The sequence below is a fragment of the Pteronotus mesoamericanus genome, unplaced genomic scaffold (genome assembly GCF_021234165.1).
Source record: "Pteronotus mesoamericanus isolate MK-2021 breed Mesoamerican mustached bat unplaced genomic scaffold, CSHL_Meso_final contig_84, whole genome shotgun sequence".
Classification (NCBI taxonomy): Eukaryota; Metazoa; Chordata; class Mammalia; order Chiroptera; family Mormoopidae; genus Pteronotus; species Pteronotus mesoamericanus.
Window position 1 is genome coordinate 7,839,672 of NW_026555267.1, and position 25,360 is coordinate 7,865,031.

General features: G+C 36.2%; 1 protein-coding gene and 2 non-coding genes across 4 annotated transcripts in view; 2 read left to right on the forward strand and 1 right to left on the reverse strand.

Moving 5' to 3' along the window:
• The window catches only part of TRIM37 (tripartite motif containing 37), a 91,942-nt gene extending 66,642 nt beyond the window's left edge, over window positions 1–25,300 (reverse strand). For both annotated transcript variants that reach the window (XM_054585490.1, XM_054585489.1), the window contains exons 1-8: window positions 24,884–25,300; window positions 23,162–23,263; window positions 12,529–12,569; window positions 10,210–10,326; window positions 7,569–7,656; window positions 6,074–6,196; window positions 4,143–4,266; window positions 3,226–3,293 (exon numbers count right to left, since the gene is read on the reverse strand). In XM_054585490.1, the coding sequence (XP_054441465.1) occupies window positions 3,226–3,293; window positions 4,143–4,266; window positions 6,074–6,196; window positions 7,569–7,656; window positions 10,210–10,326; window positions 12,529–12,569; window positions 23,162–23,263; window positions 24,884–24,904 (684 nt within the window). In that variant the 5' untranslated portion in view covers window positions 24,905–25,300. The remainder of the gene's footprint in view (window positions 1–3,225; window positions 3,294–4,142; window positions 4,267–6,073; window positions 6,197–7,568; window positions 7,657–10,209; window positions 10,327–12,528; window positions 12,570–23,161; window positions 23,264–24,883) is intronic.
• On the forward strand, window positions 2,570–2,673 carry LOC129080262 (U6 spliceosomal RNA). Its single transcript, XR_008530173.1, has one exon. It is a non-coding gene; the product is annotated as a U6 spliceosomal RNA (small nuclear RNA).
• LOC129080259 (U6 spliceosomal RNA) lies at window positions 8,418–8,525 on the forward strand. Its single transcript, XR_008530170.1, has one exon. It is a non-coding gene; the product is annotated as a U6 spliceosomal RNA (small nuclear RNA).
• Window positions 25,301–25,360: the final 60 nt, after the last annotated feature.

Below are 25,360 nucleotides of genomic sequence, written 5' to 3' on the forward strand. Positions count from 1 at the left end.
TTTAACAATCATGAAGCAGTATGTGAAAACAGCTTTGTAAACTATTAAAAGGCTGAACTATGTGCCCCCCAAACTTGTATGTTGCAGTCTCAATACCTCAGAATGTAAATAATTTGGAGGAAAGGTCTTTAGGAAAGAGAAAATGCAGCCATTTATTTACAAGCCAAACAGGAACCTCAGTGGAAACCAAACCTGCCAATACCTTGATCTTGGACTTTCAGCTTCCAGGAAAATGAAAAAATGAATTTTTTCTGTTTAAGCCTCCTAGTTTGTGGTATTTTGTTATAGCAGCATAGCAAACTCATCAACTGCACGATGGATGATATTCATAAAACTCACAACTGGATTCTGTATCTTTTCAATGTCAGTTGCTTATATTTCACCAAGAATAATGACATGACTGGTATATGATAAATGTAAAAACGTACAGCTTTTATTCAAATATTTATTGACTACATACTGTGAATATTCTTCCTAGACCACATTTCCTCCAAAGGTCATTCACTCCTTCAACTGCAGTTTACTACTGCTACACAGTACATGTGTTTCCATCAGTACTATGCATATCCATGAACACTGTTCTAAATGTTTTCACATGTCACATAAATAAGGCTATATATATCAACATGTAGCCTACATTCTTAACATTGTTTTTGCCATTTAATTGTATAAATATTCATAATCTACTCATTTTTACAGTTTTAAATATCATTGCATTAATATAATACAACTCACGTATCTTCTTTATCAATGCAAATTTTTAAAAGTAAGTGGAGTGCACTGTTCCTTGTACATACATGCGAGTTTCTCAAGGACTGGAATTACTGGTTAAAGCATACTGACAACTTCAGCAAACTGCTCGCCAATGTTTGGAGATTCCAGCACTGGAGAAGTGTATTAGTTCCCTTTGCTGTACATTCTTGTCAATATCTACATGTTAACTTACAAATTTTTACCAATCTAAAGAGTATAAAATAGCATTTTGTTGTGATTTTAGTTTATAGTTTATCAGATTACCAATGAAATTTCACATTTACTGGTCATCTGAACATCCAGTTCTGTGAGCTTTCTGTTCATATCCTCTGCCCACTTTTCATGAGATTGTTTTAGCTATTTATGACTGAGCTGTATTTCTTTATGAATTCCAGATACCTTTTCTTGTTCAGTGTTAGGAACGACAAATGTCTCTTCCAAGTCTATGGCCTGTAAACCTGGTTTTTGAAGATTATTTTGTTCAAAAAAAGTTTTAGTTTTAATGCATAATTAGGTATAAGACAATGCAAATTAAAACCATAATGAAATACTATTACACTCCTATGAGAATAGCTAAAATTCAAAAGACTGTCTATAACATGTGTTGTCATGGATGTGGAAGAACTGGTACTTTATTCAGAGACTACTAATGGAAGTATGAAATGGCGTGATCACTTCAAAAAACGGTTGGCAGTTAGAAGAAAGTTATTTATCTACTATTTGACCCAGGCATTCTTTCTTGGATGGACCCAAGAGAAAAGGAAATATACGTATGGATTTGTACACGAATGTTTATTGTAGCTTTATTTATAAAAACCAAAAACAAAAAGCAACCCACATGATCATAAAGAGGTAAACAGAAAAACAAATCGTGGTTTATACATACAATAGAATACTACTCAACAACTAAAAAAGAAAAAACTGCTGACATTATGAACAAATTGCAGGATAATTTTGCTCAAAGAAGTCAGACATAAAATGAGTACATATGTATGTACATACATAAAACTCTAGAAACTGCAAACATCTATGATGACAGAAAGCAGATGGAGGTTACCTGAAGGTGGAAGCATGGGTACAAGTAGGAAAGCTTACAGAACCATAAAAGAAATTTTGGGAGAAAATGATTATGTTTACTATCTTGACTATGGTGATGGCTTCAAAGGTGTATACATTTGTTAAAACTTATCGATATATACTTTATCAAGTCTTTATAAAGTCAAGATAAGGTATCTTGATATCAGGATACACTTTAAATACTCAAAGTTTATCTCATGTCAATTATTCCTCAAAAATCTGTCAAAAAAATAAATAAATAAATAAAGCACACACATTTACAGATCCCTGTCCTTACTTCACCGCAGCTGGTTTGAATTTGTCATGTCAATCTAGTGGAAGGTTGCTGGCTTACTCTCTGGAGGAGGAAATATAAAGTCTCTGGGCCAGAGGAACATGCACAATTATGAGTGGGAGGACTGAAGGGAAAAACAAGAACATTTAAATAAATATGTATATACTAAATGCTACCAGCCAAACTATCAATTGTAAAGACTGAGTAAGACTTATTTTCAGACAGTCTTAAAAATTTATTCTAATTATCCTTTTAGGAAAGTTACAAGAACGAGTATAATACCAAAACAAATGAAGAAACCAGAGAGTGAAAGCCATGAGAATCAGGAAAAGTGATTCAACCCAAGACAGAAGTAAAGAAAATCCACACGATGAAAATTAAGATAACAATCCCAGGAGACAGCTATGTATCACGCATAGAGGGGAATTTAAAAATTCCAAAAATCAAATTCAAGACATTAATACAGTGCTCACTTCAGCAGCACATATACTAAAATTTGAACAATACAGAGATTAGCTTGGCCCCTACACAAGGATGACACATTAAAAAAAAAAAAGACAAATGAACATACGTCAAATAGTAATTTAATACTACACATTTTATTTATCCATTCACTATGAACTTCATACCCACCTACTGAAATATAAAATATAAACTCTATGGGGACAGATATTTTTCCATTTTGTCTACTGCTGTGTTCCAAGGATCTAAAACAATGCCTGCTATTTATTTGGTACTTAGCTAAAATTTCTTTATATAAAAATGCTAATTTTAGGATAAGAATCACTATATGTAAGTGACTTGCAGTAACATTCTATCTCAAAAGGCACTATTTAAGTGACAATGTCTGAAGATTTTAATCTTTTATAGATTTAGATCCTATCCTCTATTCACAGTAAAAAAAATTCCATTATTACAAAACAATAAATCTTAATTTCATCTATTTTCCACACATGATGGAGACCACTTGAGAGGATTCAGCTAAATCCCATTTCATAAAAATCCCCAGTATAGCACACATATCACCAGATCTTTTAATTTTCTATAATCTCTATTAAAAAATTTTTAATGCATATGGGCAAAAAAGGACAAAGACTTTATCACATTCAGTATTTCATTACCTGGTGCTCTACCTCCTGAAGTAAGGATTCCAAAAGTTCTGTTTCTTGTGTTAGAGAAGTCTTTTGACCTATTTAAAAATAGCAAAACACCAACACTCAGGCTCATTACTGGTTTAGGAATGAAATTAACTTTCACTAATTACATTCAATAACAAGGAATCAATTTCAAGAAAGCGAACTTTCTTCATTACAGCTACCCTAAAAAATTTTCCCAGAGCTTTAAGAGGTTGAATCTAACATTACAGCAGCTTTGACAAGAGGATTTCAGAACCAACCCTAACTACTGCTTTAAACAAAATACAATTTGGTCTGTTAATCTAAGAAATATACAACAACAATATACTTTTTAAACAAAGTAATGTCACTGCCTATTCAAAAGGACTATAAAGATCTAGAAAAGTAAATTTTTTACGCAGTCAATTATTCTGAAATAATTCCTCCCCAAAATTTAACTGTGGCTTAAAAAGAACGTAGTAACTGGGCCATACATTTAGGTTAAATGTCAGCAATCAGCAAAAGGTATGTTCTTTGACTGTAACTTGTAAAAAAAGAATGCCCCAAAAGGAAAATAGCTTCAAGAAACTGGAAACACAGAGGGATAAAGGAATTATTATTACAGAAATTATGAAAGAAGGGAAGGCAGGCAGGGGAAAAACTGCTTGACATGTTTAAAAAAGTCAACAGGATAGGCATACTTGCCTAATCAGGCCATTTTCTTTTTAAATCACAAAATTTGAAGAGCTAGAAGCATGCCCCATGAGGCTAGCAGGCGTTACATTAATTTGGAGTAATGTTTCTAGGGGAGGACACTTAGGAAGAGGAACTTTTATTTCTAAAACCAATCTTTTCTCTTCAAAGATTGAACCTCAAGAAGACTCAAAGCACCAGGTACCCCAGCAGCATAGAAAAACACTCACCCATCAGTGTTATAAGCTTATTCTTCAGCTGTGTGTCTAGCCGTGCAATCATCATCTCCACTGCATTCCTAATTTCCCGAACACGCTCATCTTTTGCATTTCTTACAGCTTCCACATTTCTTTCCTAGAAAATAAACAGGTAAAAAAATTTTAATTCAAGAGTTTTTAGAACAGAAGCAAACAGGCATTAAAGTAACCACTGCTGTTATTCTTAAGGTCAATTAATTTCCTCTTAAAAATTATAAGCCGATACTTTTTATTGTTCATATATCACAGGAAACTCATGGCTTTAAAAACATTGTGTATGTTGAACTGAGTAAGCAAAAAATTCTTGCCCTGGCTAGTGTGACTCAGTAGATGGAGGACTGGCCTGCAAACCAAAGGGTCGCTGGTTTGGTTCCCAATCAGGGCACATGCCTGGGTTGTAGGCCAGGTCCCCAGTAGGGGGCGTGTGAAAGGCAACCACACATTGATGTTTCTCTTCCTCTCTTTCTCCCTACCTTCCCCTCTCTAAAAGTAAGTAAAATCTTTTCTTAAAAAAAAAGGAAAAAAATTCTTAAAAAGAAACAAAATAATCGATAAATCAATAAACAAATAAATAAAAGGTAGGTATATAATTACAAAAATTGGTTTAAGTAACATCTACAGACCACATACTCAAAGCCCCAACTGTATCGTTGATAATAAACCACCATCTGAGCTCTGACCAGTATGGCTTAGTTGGTTGGTCATTGTTGCTGGTGCAATCACAGGTCAGGGTACATGCCTAGGTTGCATGTTCCAACCCTAGTTGGGGCACATACAAGAAGTAACCGATTAATGTTTCTCTCTCACTTCGATGTTTCCTCTCCCTTTCTCCCTCCCTTCCTTTCTCTGTAAAAATACATAAGAAACCACCACCTGAAAACAAAATATATACCAAAGCCAGTTCACGTCGTACAAAACCCTAAAATACATTTAAAAAAATTTAAAACCACATGTATTCTAGTTTACAAAGTTTTTCATTTTATTCAGAACAAAGGGAAAAAACCCAGATTTTCAAAGACTGCAGTGTATGTATAAAATTCTGTAATAGCATACCTCAGAAAATAAAAAGCAACATTTCCTATACCATTATTACAAATACAGGCAGTGAGAGTCTCAACCTAGAACACCCTCCCTAAATGACCAAAATATAATATTGCCAAGAAAAAATAATAAAGTAAAAGGTAGTTAGATAAAGGCCAAATAGACACCAACCACTTGTTTATATTATAAATGATTTTGTAGATAGCATACATACAACTTAAAACGCATATTCTGTATGAGGAAGGTTATAATGATCTGAATTTTTATTCCTGAAAGGGGTAAAATAAAGATAACATCTTAGGAATGGTCCAAAAACCTCATTAACAATAATTACATTCTGGCAACTTTAAACATAATACATTCCAAAAGTATATTTAGTATTTAAATGTTTGAAGTTTGCTGTATTTTCCAAAAGAAATATTATAAATGGTAAATAGCTTGCCAAAACTGTTTGACCTATACAGCATCTAAAGAGTACTATTTTATAATACTCTTTCAATTCTGGACATCAGAAATAATTCATTCCTTGGTAACAGAAACTCCCAAAAGCTGCGGGTCCAAAGAATGAATGACTTAATGACTTTCTAAAAGTCAATGTTGATTCTATAACAAAACAGGCTTATTTAACTGACTGATTCTCTGTTACTCTGTAAGAGGCAATTATCTGCTTCCAACTGTAGAAGAGACCAGGGATTTAGATCCAAATTCCTCAACTAGTTTGAAGTTGGTGAGACCTGACTATAATTATATCCTATCAAATCTCAAAATCTTGATTTCAATATCTGATTGATTTATATTATAAAAAAGTAAATCATATAGTATAGACTATAAAGGGGATAATGATCTTTTAATAGTAGTCTTACCACTTCTTGAACTAAACTAATCAGTTCCATGAGACGCCGACGAAGCTTGGCTACCTCTTCATTCACTTTAGTAACATGCTGCTCATAAATTTCCGCCAAAGGTTTAAAGGTATGTCCACCGTGCTATTTAAATTAATAAGAGTAGCTTTAGAACATTTTCACATATATCACCTGCATTTACATTTTTTATTAACACTCTATAAACACTAATAAACTGGTAAATATTTTCTAATGAATTTTATCTCTTTGGCTGCCTTTACTTTGTTAAACAAACCAGGAGTTGCTTAAATCACTGAATACCCAGTCTCTAGCACAAGAGAAGAAATTAAACACTTGAGAAAAAGACCCATGGTACACTATTAGCAAAAGCAATGAACTTATTCCTCATACCAGAGTTACTGCAGATGCAGAAGGCCCATACAAATTAGCCTTACGAATCCAATTAAAGTTTAAAAAAACCCAAAAAACAAAAAACAAAAAAACCAAACATACATATTGGAGCTGACAACCTAAAATCAATTTCCTCTCCAATTTTAGTATTGTTAATTTACATCTCTCTGGATTGATAAACAGAACTTAAATTTCTATTATAAAAAATTTCCTATTAACGTAAGTTTGTATTAGAGTTGTCTTGTTCAACCAAAACACCTAGCCATGGTCTCTAAGGAAAAAAAAGATGTGCATTTTTGCATACCCACTTAAAATACGGAAAAAATGTTTCCACTGTTTCTTACAAAAACCATTTATTCAAAGTACTAAATTGTGGGAACTGAATTTTTTCTAGTCAGCACAGGAGTATTCAAATTTGAGCAGAAAGCTCTCTGTATTGAGCTCTACTCAACCAACTTGCCTGCCATTCTCTCTCTAAAATATGCTAAATGATGACCAAAAAGTGATTAATTCTCATTGCTAACAAGCATGTCTAGATGTCTAACCACTTGTTCCCACCACGACTACCTTTCCCCACCAAGAATTTATCATTTATTCTCAAACCTATTTATACCTATTGTACTTATTACTGCAAGAATATAACAATATTAATTGAACAGGACACAAATATAAAATAAAAAGCTATTTTTAGGAAAACTAACTTGAATGTTTAGACTTGATAAAGGTAGGTACCCTTAAAAAACCACATTTAAATTAGATTGGAAAAAATTAAAAATTAAGTTATAAGATCTATACGTTTGCATTCATATTTTCACATTTTTCACAAAGTTGTTGTTCCACTTCAACAAAAGATTTACAGATGAATATACATTTTATAGGTTTACAATGAAAAGAAAATATTTATGTAAAGAATACACATCTTATGTCAAAACCTCCCACAAAAGATGTTTTTATGGTAACAGAAATGATACCTTCTGTAAGCAAGCAGAATCATTTAATTTTCATTCTATGAACAGAGTAAAATATTATTTTCTATCTAAATCAAACGGCAATTTCAGTGCTTTCTAGTCTCTAAACACAATATGCTGAAATTTGTTCTGCTCACCATTCCTCCCCAAAGTGCACACTGATGGCAGATACACTTCTTACAAGTCCAGCAAAATACACTAAGTTTTTCATGGTGATTTTCACATCTACATGTTATGGAAAAAAAAATACAGTTATAAATTAAATAAATTAATATTGAAATATAATTATCTCAACAAATTCTTAAGTTTGGGAAAGTTCATCAATTTTAAACAATTATATCTCAGGAAACAATATAAAACATATTCTATGGCTTCTGTAAACTAACCTAAAGAATTACATTGGAATACAATTTTTTTTAAATACTATTTTCATTAATCTATTAAGAACTTAGATCATGTGAAAAATGCAGAACAGTTTCTGAATAAAGTACAAATATGGCATAATTTCCTAGCATCACTTATAGATGAGCGATTTTCAATCTTCTTCATTTCATGGCACACATAAACTAATTACTAAAATTCTGTGGCACACCAAAAACTATTATTTTTTGCTGATCTGACAAAAAAAACAATAGTTGTTATTTTTATTCAATCACATCAAATAGCGATTATTGTGCTGGCTGTTATCTTATTTGATAATCTAAGGGAAAAGGAGACAGATCCTCTGACTAGACAGTCAGGTCAATGTTTTAAAAATTTTTGTAGCACACCAGTGTGCTGTGGCACACCAGTTGAAAACCACTACTATAGATGATAAATTCTAGCCTACTCCTACATTTTTGGGCAAATCAGAATATGTGAGACTACATTCACACAGAAATACTTTTTCTAAACCTGGCCAATGCTAACAATAATCAAGACATGCAATTAATTGCACAAATACCAGAGCCTCATGAAAAATGAACTCAATTTTTAAAAGTTTTCCCATGCTTGCTTCAGCAGCATATATACTAAAATTGGAAATGACAGAGAGAAGATTAGCATGGCCCCTGCGCAAGGGTGACATGCAAATTTGTGAAGTGTTCCATGTTTAAAAAAATAGAGTTTTCCCTTAAGTTGGATATCTACATGCAAAAGAATGAAGATGGACCTGGTAATAAACTGAACTGCTTCTCCCCCTGCCTCTCAATTTCTATGCTGAAAGTCCTAATGTAACTGCACTAAGAAACCGGGCCTTTAAGGATGTTAAATGACTCTGGCTGGTGTGGCTCAGTGGATTCAGCGCCGGCCTGTGAACCAAAGGTTCGCTGGTTCAATTCCTAGTGCAGGGGCACGTGCCTCGGTTGCAGGCCAGGTCCCCAGTAGGGGGCACATGAGATGTAACCACACACTGATGTTTCCATCTCTTTCTCCCTCCCTTCCCCTCTCTAAAAATAAATAAAATAAAAATCGTAAAAAAAAGAAAAAGGTTGTTAAATGAGGCCATAAGCGTGAAGGCCTAACCCAATAGGACTGACGTCATGACAAGAGAAGAAAGATGCCAAAAGTGTATGTATACGCATAGCGAAAAGACCATGTAAGGACACAGAAAAAAGCCTTATCCAAGTCTCACCTTATCCTTGGATAAGGAGGTCTCACCAGAAACCAAACATGACAATACTTTGACCTTGGACTTCCTTCCAGCCTCCAAAACTCTGAGTAAATAAACTTACACTATTTGTGAACATACTTAAAACTACTGAACTGTACACTTAAAAATGGTATGATAGTAAATTTTGTTATGTGTATTTTACCACAATAAAAATTTGTTTAAAATTTTCTCCAGTCTTTAAAGAGACAGTGTTGCATTTGTCCTGCTCATCATTGAAGTACCTTTGAGCTTAGAGAAAAATACCTAAACAAGGCTACATTTTATATTCTCATTTATAAGTAATCTAAGTATCAAAAAGAAAATTAATAAAAGTATGAAGAAACAGCATATTAGTTATTATGTCTGGAAGCTCATTTAGCATGATTTCCACACGACAGAATTTAGGATATAGCTTTTAAAATATAAGAAATTTATCAGAACAATTCTTAATCAATGACCTACAGGCACCTTCAGCAAACCCAAAGGTAGCCAGCAGGCATCAAGAGGCAAAGAAAAGAGATTAGCAGATAAGCAACTGTGTCAGTTCCACTCCTTTTATAAAAGGCTGTAACAAAAGAGCATCACCCTGCCCAGCGTGGCTCAGTTGGTTGGAGTGTCGACCTGTAAACTGGAAGGCTGCCAGATCAATCACTGGTCAGGGCACATGCCTAGGTTGTGGGTCCAGCCACCAGTCAGGGCATGTACAAGAAGGCAACTGATCAATGTTCCTCTCTTTCTAAATCCAATTAAAAAAATGTCCCTGGGTGAGGATTTAAAAAAAAAGGATCTTTCCAGATAGTAATATCTGTACCATGTCAGGAAAAAAAAAGTGTTCACCTACAAAAGTACAACAACAAAACAGCCCTGGCTGGTGTAGCTCAGTGGATTGAGTGCTGGCCTGTGAATTGAAAGGTTGCTGGTTCGATTCTCAGTCAGGGCACATGCCTGGGTTGCAGGCTAGCCCCCAAGTTCGGGGCATGTGAGAAGCAACCAACTGATGTCTCACATCGATGTTTCTCTCCCTCTTCCCCACCCTTCCCTCTAAAAATAAATAAAAATAAAACCTTAAAAAAATATTTCAATCATTTCACTAAAATAACATACAACAAAATCTCTTAAATACTTAAACAGAGAAATCTAGGACATACTTGTCCTTTTCATTTTCTTCATGTTTGGTGAGACTGCAGAGTTGAAGAGTATCAAGCTGCTGTGTTACTTCTTCTGCCCAACGACAGTTTACTAGTTCTCGTAACTGGAGTGGAGCACTGGAGAGAAGGTATATACATACATTTTAACTGAAGAATTTGAGGTTATTTTCTAAAATAAACACATTCTAAAGGTAAATATGTGAGGTCATGGCTCTGTTAATTAACTCGATGGAAGGGAATCCTTTCACAATGTATACATAACATTATAAAATCATAACTTTAAATATCTTACCATTTTTAATTACAGTATATCTCAATAAAATTAGAAAAAATTATCAAGAAAACACATTCCTCAAAATAGAGCTCACAGTCACTTTCATGCTATATTACTATTATGATAACACAATAAAAAGTATGTTTTGCAACTTATTTTTATGTCAATGTATCACTTGCAAAAAAAAAAAAACTAAACAAAAAATATTAGCAATTCAGATTAGAGTGAATTCTTAATTCCTTCGTCTAAAGTTGTACTGTCCAAAATAATAGCCACTAGCCATATGTAACTATTTCAAATTCAAATTAGCCCTGGCCAGTGTGGCTCAATTGGCTGGAGCAGGATCCCATAGACTGAAAGGTAGTGGGTTTGATTCCCAGTCAGGGCACACACCCAAGTTACAGGTTCAATACCCAGCTGGGGCATGTATGAAAAGGCAACCAACCAATCGATGTTTCTCCCATTGATGTTTCTTTCTCTCTCCCCCCAGTTCTCTCACTCTAAAAGCAATGAAAAAAATGTCCTCAGGTGAGGATAAATAAATTAATTAAAATATAATAAAATTCAAATTAAAATAAAAATAAAATTTCAATACACAGTCACACCAGACATGTTTCAAGTGCTCAACTGCCACACTTAGCTAACGAAGTGGACAGCAAAGTTATAAAACATTTCAATTATTACAGAGTTCCATTTGATAGTGCAGTTCTTCTAATAAGGTAATACATGAAGAAAAATGGGAAAAAGATGTGAAGAGATAGTTTAAGGAAAAAAGATATAAATGTCTAAAACTAATTCTAAAGATACTCAGTTTTAATCATTTTTTAAGAAAACATTAAAAATGAGATACAGTTTTTCACTTAATAAAACGACAAAAAAATGACAGATTGCCCTGACTGGTGTGGCTCAACTGGTTGGATGTCATCCTGGAAAGCGAAAGGTCACCAGTTCCATTACCAATCAGGGTAACTAAGAAAGGCAACCAATTGATGTCTCTCTCTCACATTGATGTTCCTCACCTTCTCTTTCTCCCTCCCTTTCCCACTCTTTAAAAATAAGTAAATTTAAAAAATGATAGATTGGTAATAGTATTTGTAGGAATGTGAGGAAAAGAAACTTTCATATCTTTTATTAGGAATGTAAAATGGTAAAAAACTATCCTTCAGTGTAATTCGGCATTATTATTTGAAATAACCAAAAGTGGAAACAATCTAAATGTCTCTCAATAGAAACATAAATAAATCAACATACGGTCACATGATAGATTATTCAAACATTTTTTTGAATGACATATGTGTACATCTAGAAAGGTACCATCATATTTTTCATTTAAAAAGCAAAAAGCAAAACAGTATTACATCATTTGTGTTTTAAGAAAACAACTATATATATACGTATCAGTATATATATAGAAAATGTTTAGAAAAATAGACACCAAACCTAACAATTTCATCTGAAAGTATTATTTCATGAAAAGACTAGGAGGGGAGAAACAGAATCAGACTTTTTATTTTATATTTATCTAGATTTAATCAAGATCTTAAAAACCAGAAACGTTTTTAGTATTTTTCCATTATAAAAAGTGAGTTAGAAGAATAAAAGGGCCCTGGCTGGTGTGGCTCAGTGGATTGAGCACTGGCCTGCAAGCCAAAAAGTCACCAGTTCGATTCCTGGTCAGGGTGCATGCCTGAGTAGTGGGCTAGGTCCCCATTTGGGGTCCAACCACATCAATGTTTCCCTCCCTCTCTTCCCCTCTCTAAAAATAAATAAATAAAATCTTTAAAAAAAAAAGGGCAAGTTAACAAGTCACACATGCATGATTTCCTAAAAGAAGGTAAACAAAGCAATGCATTTTACATAGTTCTAAGTCAGATAAATTAGTTTGCATTACCGTATCTAGAAAGGTTACTTCTCTTTTCAGCTGTGTTTACAAAGAGAAGAAATGCAGCAGATTGCAGAAAGAACTTTATTAATGCTCCAGTATACTCTAACTCCATCACCTTATTATTTTCCAAATTCACAAATAAGCATAGCAAAACTCTCACCGGCAATGAGGACACTGAGCTCTCTGCTCTGTCAGCCAGCGCTGAGGAGGCAAAAAAAATTAGATTTTGATTATAGAAACACCATTACTTTCATTTGTACATACTGAATACTTACATACCAAATTTAATGCCAAACTCTCTAGTGCCTGCATTAATTATATTGTTATATTGTAGAAACAGTTAAACAACCCTCTTCCTCTCATTATCATTGTGACCAGGACAAACTTTCAAGGGGCAGAACTCATTCTAAAATAGTTAGGAAGCTATTCTCTCATAGGAAAGGAAGTGATCTTAGGACTACTTGGACCACACAGGGAAGATGTGCATAATCTTTACAGAAACAATGATACTGTCACTGCCATCTCCAAACATAATCCCCAGGGATGATGTATTTCTAACTAAATCCCAAGGAAGTTTAAGGTACTACTATATTCCTTTTTAGAAAAGTAATCTAATTTTGAAGTACATACATTATACATATATAAATTAGATCTAAAATACGAATAAGCAGTATAGTAAAACCTTTTTTATGTCTCATGAGTTCTACAGTTCAATAACTTAAACATCTATATAACTTTATTTCCTCATAATTATAAAAAGGTTTCACAAAACCTTTTAATTATAAAATGTCTCTACTAAACCTCAAATTCTATTAATTGTTTTAATTATTACTGGATAGGGAGCAGTATCACACCATATACAAAGGAGGTGCTAAGATTTTTCTGAAGGGGCCTACAGCTAAGATCACCCTACCCAGCAGTTATTTAGAATCAAAGGGCAGATAAAGAGCTTCACAGACAAGAAAAAACTAAAAGGGTGCATCATGACCAAACTATTATTATATGAAATGTTAAAGGGACTCATTTAAGAAAAAGATCAAAACTATGAATAAAATGGCAAAAAAAATACAAATCTATCAACAACTGAATCTAAAAAACAAACTAAGCAAACAAGTACAGAAACAAAGAGTGCTTTGATGGTTGCCAGATGGGAGGAGTGGGTGAAAAGGTGAGAGGATTAAGACGTAAAAATTGGTAGTCACAGAAGAGCCAGGGGGATGTAAACTATATAGTGTAGGAGATGGAGTAGCCAAGAAACTTACATGCATGACCTATGGACATGAACAAAAGTGGGGGATTGCCTGAGGGGAGTGGGGGCGTTGAGTGGAAGGGGACAAAGGAAGAAATCTTGGGACAACTGTAACAGCACAATCAATAAAAATATTTTTTTAAAAAAGATTTTCTGAATACCTTTCCAAAAATAATAGCTTTATGGTTAAATATTTTTTTTGTTCTAATAGTCTGGTAAACAGGCCCAGGCCAGCACTGGATCAGTTGATTAAGCGTCATTCCACAAAACCAAAGGTCACCAGTTCAATTCCCAGTCAGAGCACATGTGTGGATTGCAGGCCTAGTCCCTGACTGGGGTGCATGTAAGAGGCAACCGACTGATGTTTCTTTTATAAAAAAATATTGTATTGTTATTCTATCACACTTGTACCCATGTGCCCTCCTCTGCCCAGCCCACCCCCCGATCCCACAGTCAATACACATCCTGTTAATCATGTCCATGGGTTGTGCATACATGTTCCTTGACTAGTCCCTTCCCCTTCTTTCCACTCTTATGCTCCTCCCACTCCTCTCTGGTCTCTGTCAGTCTATTCCATGTTTCCATGCCTCTGGTTATATTTTACTCATTAGTTTATTTTGTTCATTAGGTTCCTTTGATGTTTCTCTCCCTCTCTCCCTAATTACCTCTCTAAAATAACTAAATAACTAAATAATTAAACTAACCAAAATCTTAAAAAAAAGTCTCATAAATCAGTTCAGAGGTAAATGAGTAAGTATATAATACTACACCTATGTGTTCCCAGTATCTGATATTCATTTATCCCTATGTACAAAGAGCTGTATAAAGAACTTTACCTAAAGGCAACTAATTAACTCAAATATAATTCCCAAGGCAACTGTAAAGAATGACAAAAATTAAAGACAAGAAGGAAAAGGTAAAATAAGTAGATAAGTAAAAAAATTAATAAAGCAAAGCTACACAAAAAAGAAAACAGATGAAAATGGATTCCTCCATTCTTAAAAAACTTGAAAGTTGTTTCTTTGGTCCCTTGGCAAAAACAAGATTTGTTTCTTTCCCTGAAACAATACTCTGCTGAAATCACAGTCCTTCCAGAGCTGTTCTCAGCCCACACCTCCCTAGCCTCAACTTCTACCTCACCCTGAGGGATCCAGCAAAGTTAATCCTTTAAGTTTACTTGGTATCTCTCAGCCCAAGATATCTGTCCATACCTCCCTTCAACTGCTTTATTCCTACTCATTCTTTCAATTTCAGTTTATGTGCCACTTCCTCCAGAAAGCTTTCCCTGACTCACTCTAGGCTATTTTACATTTTAGACACCACTGCCATGCTCTACCACAGCAACCTATACTTTCCCCTCTATTGTGCTTATGGTCTCCTTGTCCCTGCTATACTATCAGGTCTATAAAGGTTAGGACCATGATAGGGAATGACCAGTTTATTTTCTTAATATGCTCCTTCCTACCAAAAAGGCTTCTTGTTGCAGTATACAAGATCTCTCAGGAAAAAGTCATGCCACTGTTACGTAACGAGAACAGTTTGTGCAACATCAATGTAACCTGGCAGCAAGGAGAGTGGAGTGGAACATGTATGCATGAACAATGATAACCTCACTGTACTAGTCTAAGTGAGCACGTGTACTGTGTGGCTGTTGCATTCAAATTGACTGAGCAAGAGCAACGAATCTGCATCAAATTTTGCATTAAGCTTGGACATTCCTCCACGGGAACTATTCAGATGACTCAGAAGGCTGCAGCTATCGGCAACTGGTGATTGGAAGCTTCAAGACAATGTGCCTACTCACGCATCACATCTGGTGCAGAGATTTTTGGTTAAACATCAAATCAACTGGGTGACTCAGCTGCCCTACAGCCCAGATCTGGTGCCCGGCGACTCTGGCCTTTCCCAAAACTAAAATCACCTTTGAAAGGGAAGAGATTTCAGACCGTTGATGAGATTTAGGAAAATACGACAGGGCAGCTGATGGCGATTGGGAAAAATGTGCGAGGTCCCAGGTGCCTATTCTGAAGGGGACTGGGGCCTCACTGTCCTATGTACAATGTTTCTTGTATCTTCTTCAATAAATGACTATTTTTCATATTACATGACTGGATACCTTCTGGACATATCTCATACACCACTTTTGGCATCAGGTCTGTATACTTGTTTATACAGTCCTTCCTTCCCTCCATGTGCTGTCACATGGGAATGTTCATTGATTACATCCACAAAATTTTCATAAAACCTATCCCAAGCTAGTGACTTTTCCTTCTCTGCATATATGTGGCATTTTTACCTTGTATTACATAATCTCACTTAATCAAAAAATAAATGTGGCAATTTTAATACTTTGGGAAAAAACAATGTTTCTCCCAAACCAAAATCAAAGGTAAGAACCAGTGAACAATATTAATGTACAATATTTTTAAAAAATATTTATAGCATTTCCTCCACATTCAATTAAATAATTAATTTCTCTCCATTAAATGGAAGAATCACAACTTTCAGACAGTATTCAGACACCAGTCTGATTCCTAGCTCTGGCATTTACTAACCACATGACACTAGACAAGTGACTGAACTCAAGTTTCCTTGACTATACATCATGACCAACTGGAGTTTATTCCTGAAATTCAGAGACAGTTCAACACATAAACACCATTCAGTGTAATACACCACATAATGAAGGAATAAAGACATCTGATCGTATCAATTGATACAAAAAAGGCATCTGACTAAATCCTTTCATGATAAAAACACTCAAGAAATAGAAGAGAACTTTCTTGACTTAGTAAGCCCTTTATTTTAAAAACCCACAGCAAACATCATCTTCAATGGTTAAAGACTGACAACCTTCCCCTAAGATTACAAAAAAGAGTAGGATACCTGCTTTCAACACTTCTAATCAATATAATACTGAAAATTTCAGCCAGAGCAATTAAGCAATAAAAACAAAAGTATCCACAATGGGAAAGAAGTAAAATCATTTGCAATGACATGATCTTATATGTCAACAACCCTAGATTTCACAAGAAACTGTTAAAACTAATAAATTTACCAAAGTTGCAGGATGTAAAAATCAACAAAAAACACTTGCATTTCTATACACCAGCAACGAAGACTCCAAAGAGGAAATTAAGAAAATACATTTACAATAGCATCAAAAAGAGTAAAATATCTGGAAATAAATTTAACCAAGGAATTGAAAACATTTGTACTTAGAAAATTACAAAATATTGCTGAAAGAAATTAATGAAGTCCTAAATTAGTGGAAAGATATCCCATATTCATGGACTTAAAAATTTAATATTGTTAAGATGACAATACTCTCCAAAGCAATCTACAGCATCAACGCAATTCCTATAAAAATTCCAATGGTGCTTTTTACAGAAGTAAAAAAACCTAATCTAAATTTCAAACAGAATCTCAAGAGACCCTAATAGCCAAAACTATATTGAACTTCCTGGTTTCAATTTACTGCAAAGTTACAGTAATCCAAACAGTTTGGTACTCACGAAAGGACAGAAATAGACCAACACAGAGCCCAGAGGTAAACACAAAGGGACAAATACTGTACGATTGTATTTATATGAAGTACTTAGACTAGTCTAATTTGTAAAGACAGAAAAAAATAGTGGTTAACAGGGGTTGGGAGAGAAGGTAATGGATAGAAGTAATAAAAGTCGGCATCCTTATCTTTTTCCTGATCTTAAGGGGGAAGTTGAGGTACCACTACATACCTATGAGAATGGCTAAAATTCAAGAAAAAAATCAAGAGTTGACATTAATGTGGAAGAACTGGAACTCTTGACATTAATGTGGAAGAACTGGAATTCTCATAAACTGCTGGTGAGAACATAAAATGATACAACTATTTAAGAAGACAGTCTGACAATTTGTTAAACAGTTAAACATACATCTACCATATGATCTAGACATTTCATTCCTAATTATTTACCCAAGAGAAATGAAAACTTAAGTCCATTCAAAGACTGGTATATATGTTCATAACAGTTTTCTATGTAAATGCCAAAAACTAAAAGCAACCCATGTGTTCATCAACAAGTGAATGTGTACAGCATGGTAACTACAGTTAATATTATACCGTAGATTTGTAAATTGCTAAGAGAATAGACCTTAAAAACCCTCATCACAAGAAAAAAACTTTGTGACTATGTATGGTGACAGACATTACCTAGACTCAGTGTAATCATTTTGCAACACATACAAATATCAAATGCAGACATGTGTTGTACATCTGAAACTAATGTAATGTTTTATATGTCAATTATATCTCATTTAAAACAAAAAATAAACAAAAACAGGTGAACAGATAAACAAATTATGGCATATACATACAATGCAGTGCTACTACTGACTAATAAAAAGGAATACTATTGACACACACAATTTAAGTATCAAAATAATTTAGCTGAGGAAAAATCCAAACCCAGCCCCCCCCAAAAAAACCAAAAAAAAACCCAGATACATGAGAGTACATATTGTAAGAATCCATTTGTATAAAATTCCAGAAAATCCAAACTTATCTACAGTGACAAAAAGCAGGTCAATGGTTGCCTGGGAACAAGACAAGCAGAAGGAGGCATTACCAAAAGGCAGAAAGAAACTTTGGAGAAATGCAGGTATTTTCACTATCTTGACTGTGGTGATGATTTCTCAGGTATACTCATTTGTCAAAACTTACCAAACCACCCACTTTAAATATGTGCAGTTTACTGTATGTCTATTATACCTAAGTTTTAAAAAGCTGCAAAATTAGAAACAAAAGTCAGTAATTACAGGCAAACATAAAAGTGCTACTTACACTGAAAAATCAAGAAGTAAAACAAAACAAGAATTACAGGGACAAAAAAAGGGGGTTAAATACAAAAAAAAAAGGAACAGGTTAATAAGAGAGAATCAACAAAGTGCAGTTGGATAATTAAAGGAGACCTAGGCTGAAAACAGAGACAATGTTATCACCTTTTGGGGTGTGTGCGTAGGCCCCAGACTCATGAGTAGAACACTGGGATGGGAGTCCAATGCTGGCCTGTCACCAACTACTAGGGCACTCTGGACACATTTATTCACAGATCTGGACCTTAGTTTGTTTTATTCAATGACCCAAGCATCTGTACCTTCACAGACAGTTAAATTTCCAAGATCAAATGAACAGAGATAGGATGAAAGAGAAGGGCAGGCATTAAAATGAACAATATTACAACTGTTTGGGGTGGAGGGCCCAGCTTCTCAAGGACTTTGCTCCTGTAATTATTCCCCTGTCTCTCCAGCATCATTAATTATTCTGATTACTGGTTCAGTCAAAGCAAGATATAAATCGTCTCTAAAAAGGAGGAAAAATGTTGACTCTCAACATCTCCCTTGAAACCATAGTCTTATTTCTCCCCTTTACTACAAAATTCTGAGTTTTTCATACTTGCTGTCTCACTCTCCTCCCACCCTCTGCCAGCAAGTTTTTGTTTCCCTTGTTCCCACTAAAACTACTCACAAGGTCACCGCTGATAACCCACACATTCTCAAATTCAACAGTCAATTCCCAGGCCAGAACCATACGACACAACCTATTCCTCCTCTAAATACACTTCTCACTTGAATTCTGTGATGCCTCACTCATGGCTCCTTGTTATCATCTGCTTAGTCTTCCTCCTCCTTCTGACCTCTGAATGTTGAGCAATCCACAGTTCAGACCTAAAAATCTCTTCCCACAGGAGGTAATCTGGTGAACTCAACTAACCTCCTGGCTTTAAATACTATCTATATGCTAACAATTCAATCTCTCTAAGGTCCCCTTCCTCAACTCCAGATTTGTATTTCCAACTGTCAACATCTCCAGTTAAATGTATAATAAACATCTCAAACTTCATATATTTAAAGTTAGTTCTTCTACTTACTGATTTTAGAGAAAGAGAAGAAGGGACAGAGAGAGAGACAGAGGAACATCGACTTGTTGTTCCACTTATTTCTGCATTCGTTGGTTGCTTTTTGTATGTGCCCTGACCAGGGATCAAACTTGCAACCTTGGGCAAATCAGGATGACACACTAACCCACTGAACTACCTGGCCATGGCACAAACTTCATATATTTAAAAACAAAACTTTTACATCTACAGCCTACCCAAATCTGCTCCTCCTCCAATTTTTTCTACCTCAGAATGGAATACCATTAATTCATCCAGATGCTATGAAAAACTTTCCTCACACATCACCTATAAGTTCTACCTTCAAAACACACCCATAACTGCCTGATTTTCACCACCTCTACCACTACCATTCCAGTCTAAACCACCATTCGCTTTTCACTAATAAAGCAAGCCTAACTGATCTCAGTCCCTCTCCCACCTGCTAACACAAAGTAGAGTGACAGCTTCTCATACATCTTGTCATAACCAGAGCGATAGCTCCTAAAACACCTTATCACTCCAAAGCTTTCAATGGCCACCATCACACCTAAAGTACAATCCAAGGTCTTTACTAAGGCACTTAGCAACATCTCTAAACTCATCTCCTTTTTTACTCTTCCTCTGTCCACTTCGCTCCAACTACACTGGCTTCTTTGGTATTTCTCAATACACTAAGTATATTTCTTTCTCAAGGCCTTTGCCCCTTCTAATTTCTCTCCCTAGGATTTTCTTTCCCCTAGATAGTCACAACATTTCCACATTTCATTCTAGCCTTTGCTCAAACGTCGTCTCCTTAGAGAGAACTTCCCCAACAACCCTACCTAAAACAGCTACCAACCTGCCCGTGCCCTCCTCAATGTCCCCACTCGAAACCCTTACTCGGTTTCAATTTTCTTAATGGCAGTTACTGGTATCTAACATGCTTAACTTCAAATATGCATGCAATTAATATTTGTCAAATAAATAAATGAATGGTGCATTGAAGAATCAAGACAGCTCTAGAAAGATTAGAACCATATTATCCAGATGGTCTGACTACAAAGGTAATAATATTCTTGGATTTTATCCTTCCGGCAATAAATCTCACAGGCTCCTGGAAGGGAAAAACATGACATCACTGAAAAACATCAATATGGCAGCATTATACAAAATAAACTACAGATAAAAGATTCAAGACAGGGAGATCAGACAGAAGACAGCTATAACAATCTAAGCACAAGGCAGTAATGTCTGCATCTATTAGGCTGGTAATAATAGGAATAGAACGGTAGGACAGACATGGCACTAGGAGGTAACTGACAGGACTTAAAGTCATTAGTGTAAGAGATTTCAAGGTTGTCTGGCAGAAGACAAGAAGAAGTCAAAAAGTCAATTTGAGAAAAATAACAAGATGAATTTGATCTGGAAAAGAACTGAAGATGCTTGGAAAGACAGTGAGATGCGACATTTATAGGTCAATGCTGAAAGAATAGATGTGGGAGCCCTACTTACAGAAATGAAAGTTAAACCTGCAACAGTAAATCAAATGTCCTATAGTAGATAAAATTTTCCCAGATACCTCAGAGAATGCCAGCAGCAATATTTAAGAAATATATGCCTCGCCCTGGCAGGGTGGCTCAATGGGTTGAGTACCAGACTGTGAACCAAAAGGTCACCAGTTTGATTCCCAGGCAGGGCACATGTGTTGGGTTGCAGACCAGGTCCCCACTTGGAGCCTATGAGAGGCAGCCGATCAATGTTTCACACATCAATGTTTTTCTGCCTCTTTCTCCTTCCCTTCCCCTCTCTAAAAAATTAAATTTAAAAAAAGAAAGATATATGCTTTTAAGGAACAAGAGGAAGAGGTAACAATGAAGAAATGAAGACTCGCTGAGGTATAAGGTAATAATCAGAGGTCATATGTCTATTGAACCTTCATCAAAACGACTGAGTCCTTATCCAGACTCTACCACTTAATTAACTACAGTAATAGAAGCCAGTAACTTGATTTATCTAGCTTCTGTTTCACCACTTATAAAACATAAATAAATCCTGGCCAGGCAGCTCAGTTGGTTAGAACATCGTCCAGATACAGCAAGGTTGTGGGTTCGATCCTCAGTCAGGGCACATACAGGAATCAATCAATGAGACCCTGGTCAGGTAGCTCAGTTGGTTGGAGCTTGGTCTGGATATGCCAAGGCTGCAGTTCAATCCACAGTCAGAGCACATCCAAGAAAACCACCAATTGCCCTGCCTGGTGTGACTCAGTTGGTTAGAATTATCATCCCATATACTGAAAGGTTGCGGGTTCAGTCCTTGGTTGAAGCACATACCTAGGTTGCGAGTTCAGTCCCCATGTGCAGAATGTACAAGAGGCAACCAATCAATGTTTCTCTCTTTCTCAAAGCAATGAAAAACTGCCCTCCCATGAGAGATGAAAGGAAGGAGGGAGGAGTGGAACAACAAATTGATGCTTCTCTTTCTCCCCCACCCTGCCCCGCTTCCTCTCTAAAATCAATAAAAATTTAAAAAAAAACAAGAGGTGCATTAGTTGCTAGTTTAACAACAATGTAACACCTTACAAGAGAATAGTATTTTTATAGTTTCTAAATTACTTTTAGCTTATCTCATTTAATGCCACAACCATCCTGTGAAGATCTCATTACCCACCTTCTACAGCTTAGGAAACAAGGTTAAGAAAGATTGGGTCTCAGTTTATGAGCAGAAGAACTAACATGGTGTATAGCCTAGGTTTTCCACATGTGGGATAGTGGCAAAGAAAACATGCTCTCAAGCCAGACTTCCTGGTTCAAATCCAGCCCCATTTGCTAGCTGTGACTGGAAGCAAATGTTTTATATATATTAATTACTACTCTTCAGAGGAATATTTATCTTCCTTAGGCAGAAATAAGGAACCACAGAAAAACTGAGATAAAGAGCATGTGAGATGGCTTTGATTTTCTCAGGAAAGGAAATAACCTAAGAGTAATGTGGCTAGGAGAGTTTTCAACCTTTTAACTGTGGCCTGCAGATGTGCTACTGAATCCCCACACACAACCCAAATAAGTTCTTACATGGTAAGCCTCATAATTTTATCAGAGTTCATCTATAGTCAATTTTTAAAGTCACTGGGTTATATTAATCTCTAAGGTGTCTTGTAATGATAAGATTATGTGACTTTATTCTTTGCCTTTGAATCCAGCTTTTTTTTTTTTTTTTTTTTTTTGGCTTACCCACCTAACAAGTATAGACACTCCCTCCTCTGGGTCTCACAGCATTTTGTTAGTGCCTCTTTATGATGGTACACATCTTAATATAAACACAAGTCCATTCTCTCAATTAGATTTAAACTCTTTCAGGGGAGGTACTTCATCATTTATCTTCATATCCCTCAATCTCAAACACAATGCAGGCCAGCCCTTTGTAAGTCACTTGTTAAATGTGCAGTGATTTAATAATGAAACATACTAAAATTACAGTGCGCTTTGGTTTCTAGGTATTTCATGGCAGTTATCACCTGAAGGTTATTCATCTCCACAGTACTAAGCAACATACATTAATGGTCTCCCTATTAAGGAATATTCATGTAAAATATTTTTTTAAAAGGGCACAAAATTTAAAATAAAAAAAAAATAAAAACTTACCCTGATACAGCTGAAACAACAAAGCTTGGAGCAATGAGGACACAGGCGAGCATCTCGCAATTTCTCCATACAAATGAAACATCGGAAAACTTCAGCAATGCTCTGAGAACAATAAAAGATGTACAGTCCACCAGATTAGACTACTGAATCAAGAATAAAAAGCATGTTTAAAATAATTCCCTTGATAACATCTTAGTTTTAGGTTTATTACATATCAGGACTTGGTTAATCAGGTCCAGGGTAAGTGAGAACATCTATGCTTCACAATGTTTCTATTCTAATGATATCAAATGCAAACATACAGATTTTTGCAAAAATATTTTCACTGAAGCATTCGTTATAATGGGAAGAATCTGGCTAGCCCAAATATCCAAATATTAATTAAATTACTGCAGTTAACATAAATCACGAGACAGTCGCTGCAAATATTTCTTGAATTATTTACAGATACGGGGGAGAGAAAGCCTATGTTTAACAATAAGAATAAAAAGGTAGACTATATGATTAAAGGAACACTAAGACTTTTTACTTTTTTTTTTGCAATTTCTCCAAGGGGGATAAATTGTTTTTATAATTTTAAAAAACTTTTAAAAAGAAATATGTTCTAATAGCAGTGTACTTTGACCAGGAAAGAAACGAATTCAGAATCCAGAAATCCAAATTTCTGCTCTGATGTTGCAACCAAATAGCTGCTTATTTCAGCCTGAGATTCTGCCCCTGTTGAGAATTTTGGTGGCAGCTCTACCAATGCTTCAGGAAGGACAGATCATGTAAATAGAAGAAACAATATTACTTTTGCAAGAAGCCTCATATGAATCAATTTAGAAAGTGACAAGAAAAGATGTAATTTAATGTAGGTTATTAAATATTTTAAGTTTATTATGGAGTCACGTTTATTTTTACTCCATTACAGGAGAATTAAACTCTCCTAAAACCAAGGTAAAGTTATCAATTCACATGAAGAATTAAAAAGAAAATTACTCAAGTCTAACCATGACTCTGCAGGGTCAGAAAGAACCTGTGTGGTGCAGACACTGGGGTGGGGTGGAGTGCCCAGTAACATCGCTGCTCTTACTAAGCAGCAAGGATTTATTTAGTATTTGGAAGGTTAAAAACTAGACATTATACAATTATGTCCAATAACCAATCTTGTTTTTTAAATAGTCCTAGCCTTTACGTAAACACCCCAACCATTTTAAATCACAGCTTCCAAGTGTCAGGTATAAAAAAGAATAGGCTGTTCTGGCAAACTACAGCCAAATTAAGACAGTTAAGAGTATATCCTCATTCAGGGGAAGGGCAAAAGTCTACAAAATACACCGCTGGGAGGAATGATTATCCATTCGCAGGGAGATTTGGATCCGCGCAGGAACTCCCAAGAACTGGTTGCGAGTGGCAGGGCGCGTCCGTCTAATGAATTCGCAGTTTTGCTGTGCACAGGGTGCAGGCTGCAAAAACTCTGTGGGGTTTGAGTACCCGTGCCGAGACAACCTGAAAACGCCAGGATACGCACCACCTGACTGCGGGAACGGACAGAGCAGAGGCATCAGAGCGCTGCAGAACAAGCACGGCGTGCTTCGCACCTGGCCAGCCCTCTCCACAGCGGCAGCGGCGGAGGAGGGTGCCCTACCAGAGAGAGAGGACGAGGGCAAAGCGACCCCATTAAAGAGCACTCAGCGGGTGGCGAGGGGAGTAACCACCAACCTCCACAAACCCCCTCACCTCCACGCTCTGTTCATCCATTGCCTCCGACTCCCGGCGGGGCCCTCGGCGACCCACGGAGTCCGTGGTCTGACCTAGTAGGTGCCGGCCCAAGGTCTCCACTTCAAATTGCCGCGGAGAACCCGGCGCCCACGTCAAGAGGTTCTAACGACCACCCCACTAGCGCGCCCCATCGCTTCAGCGCCAGCTACCCCCACTTCGCCATTTTTATCCGCGTGCCCGCCCTAAGGCGCAGTGGGAGGGCGAGCGGTGGTTGCAGCTCCTTCCTCCCGTTTCAGCCGCCCGCGGGGGACCACGAGGCAGCCTTGGCTCACGTGACCCGAGCCAGCGGGCGCGCGCGTATCGAACCGCTGCAGAAGCACGGCGGTGCAGGTCTCCAGCAAAGAAAGCGCGGCAGGGAATTCACAAACACCAACGGTAACCAGGGCAGCTGGAGGCGCGGCGCGCATGCGCACAGGACGCAGCGTTAGGGGAGCA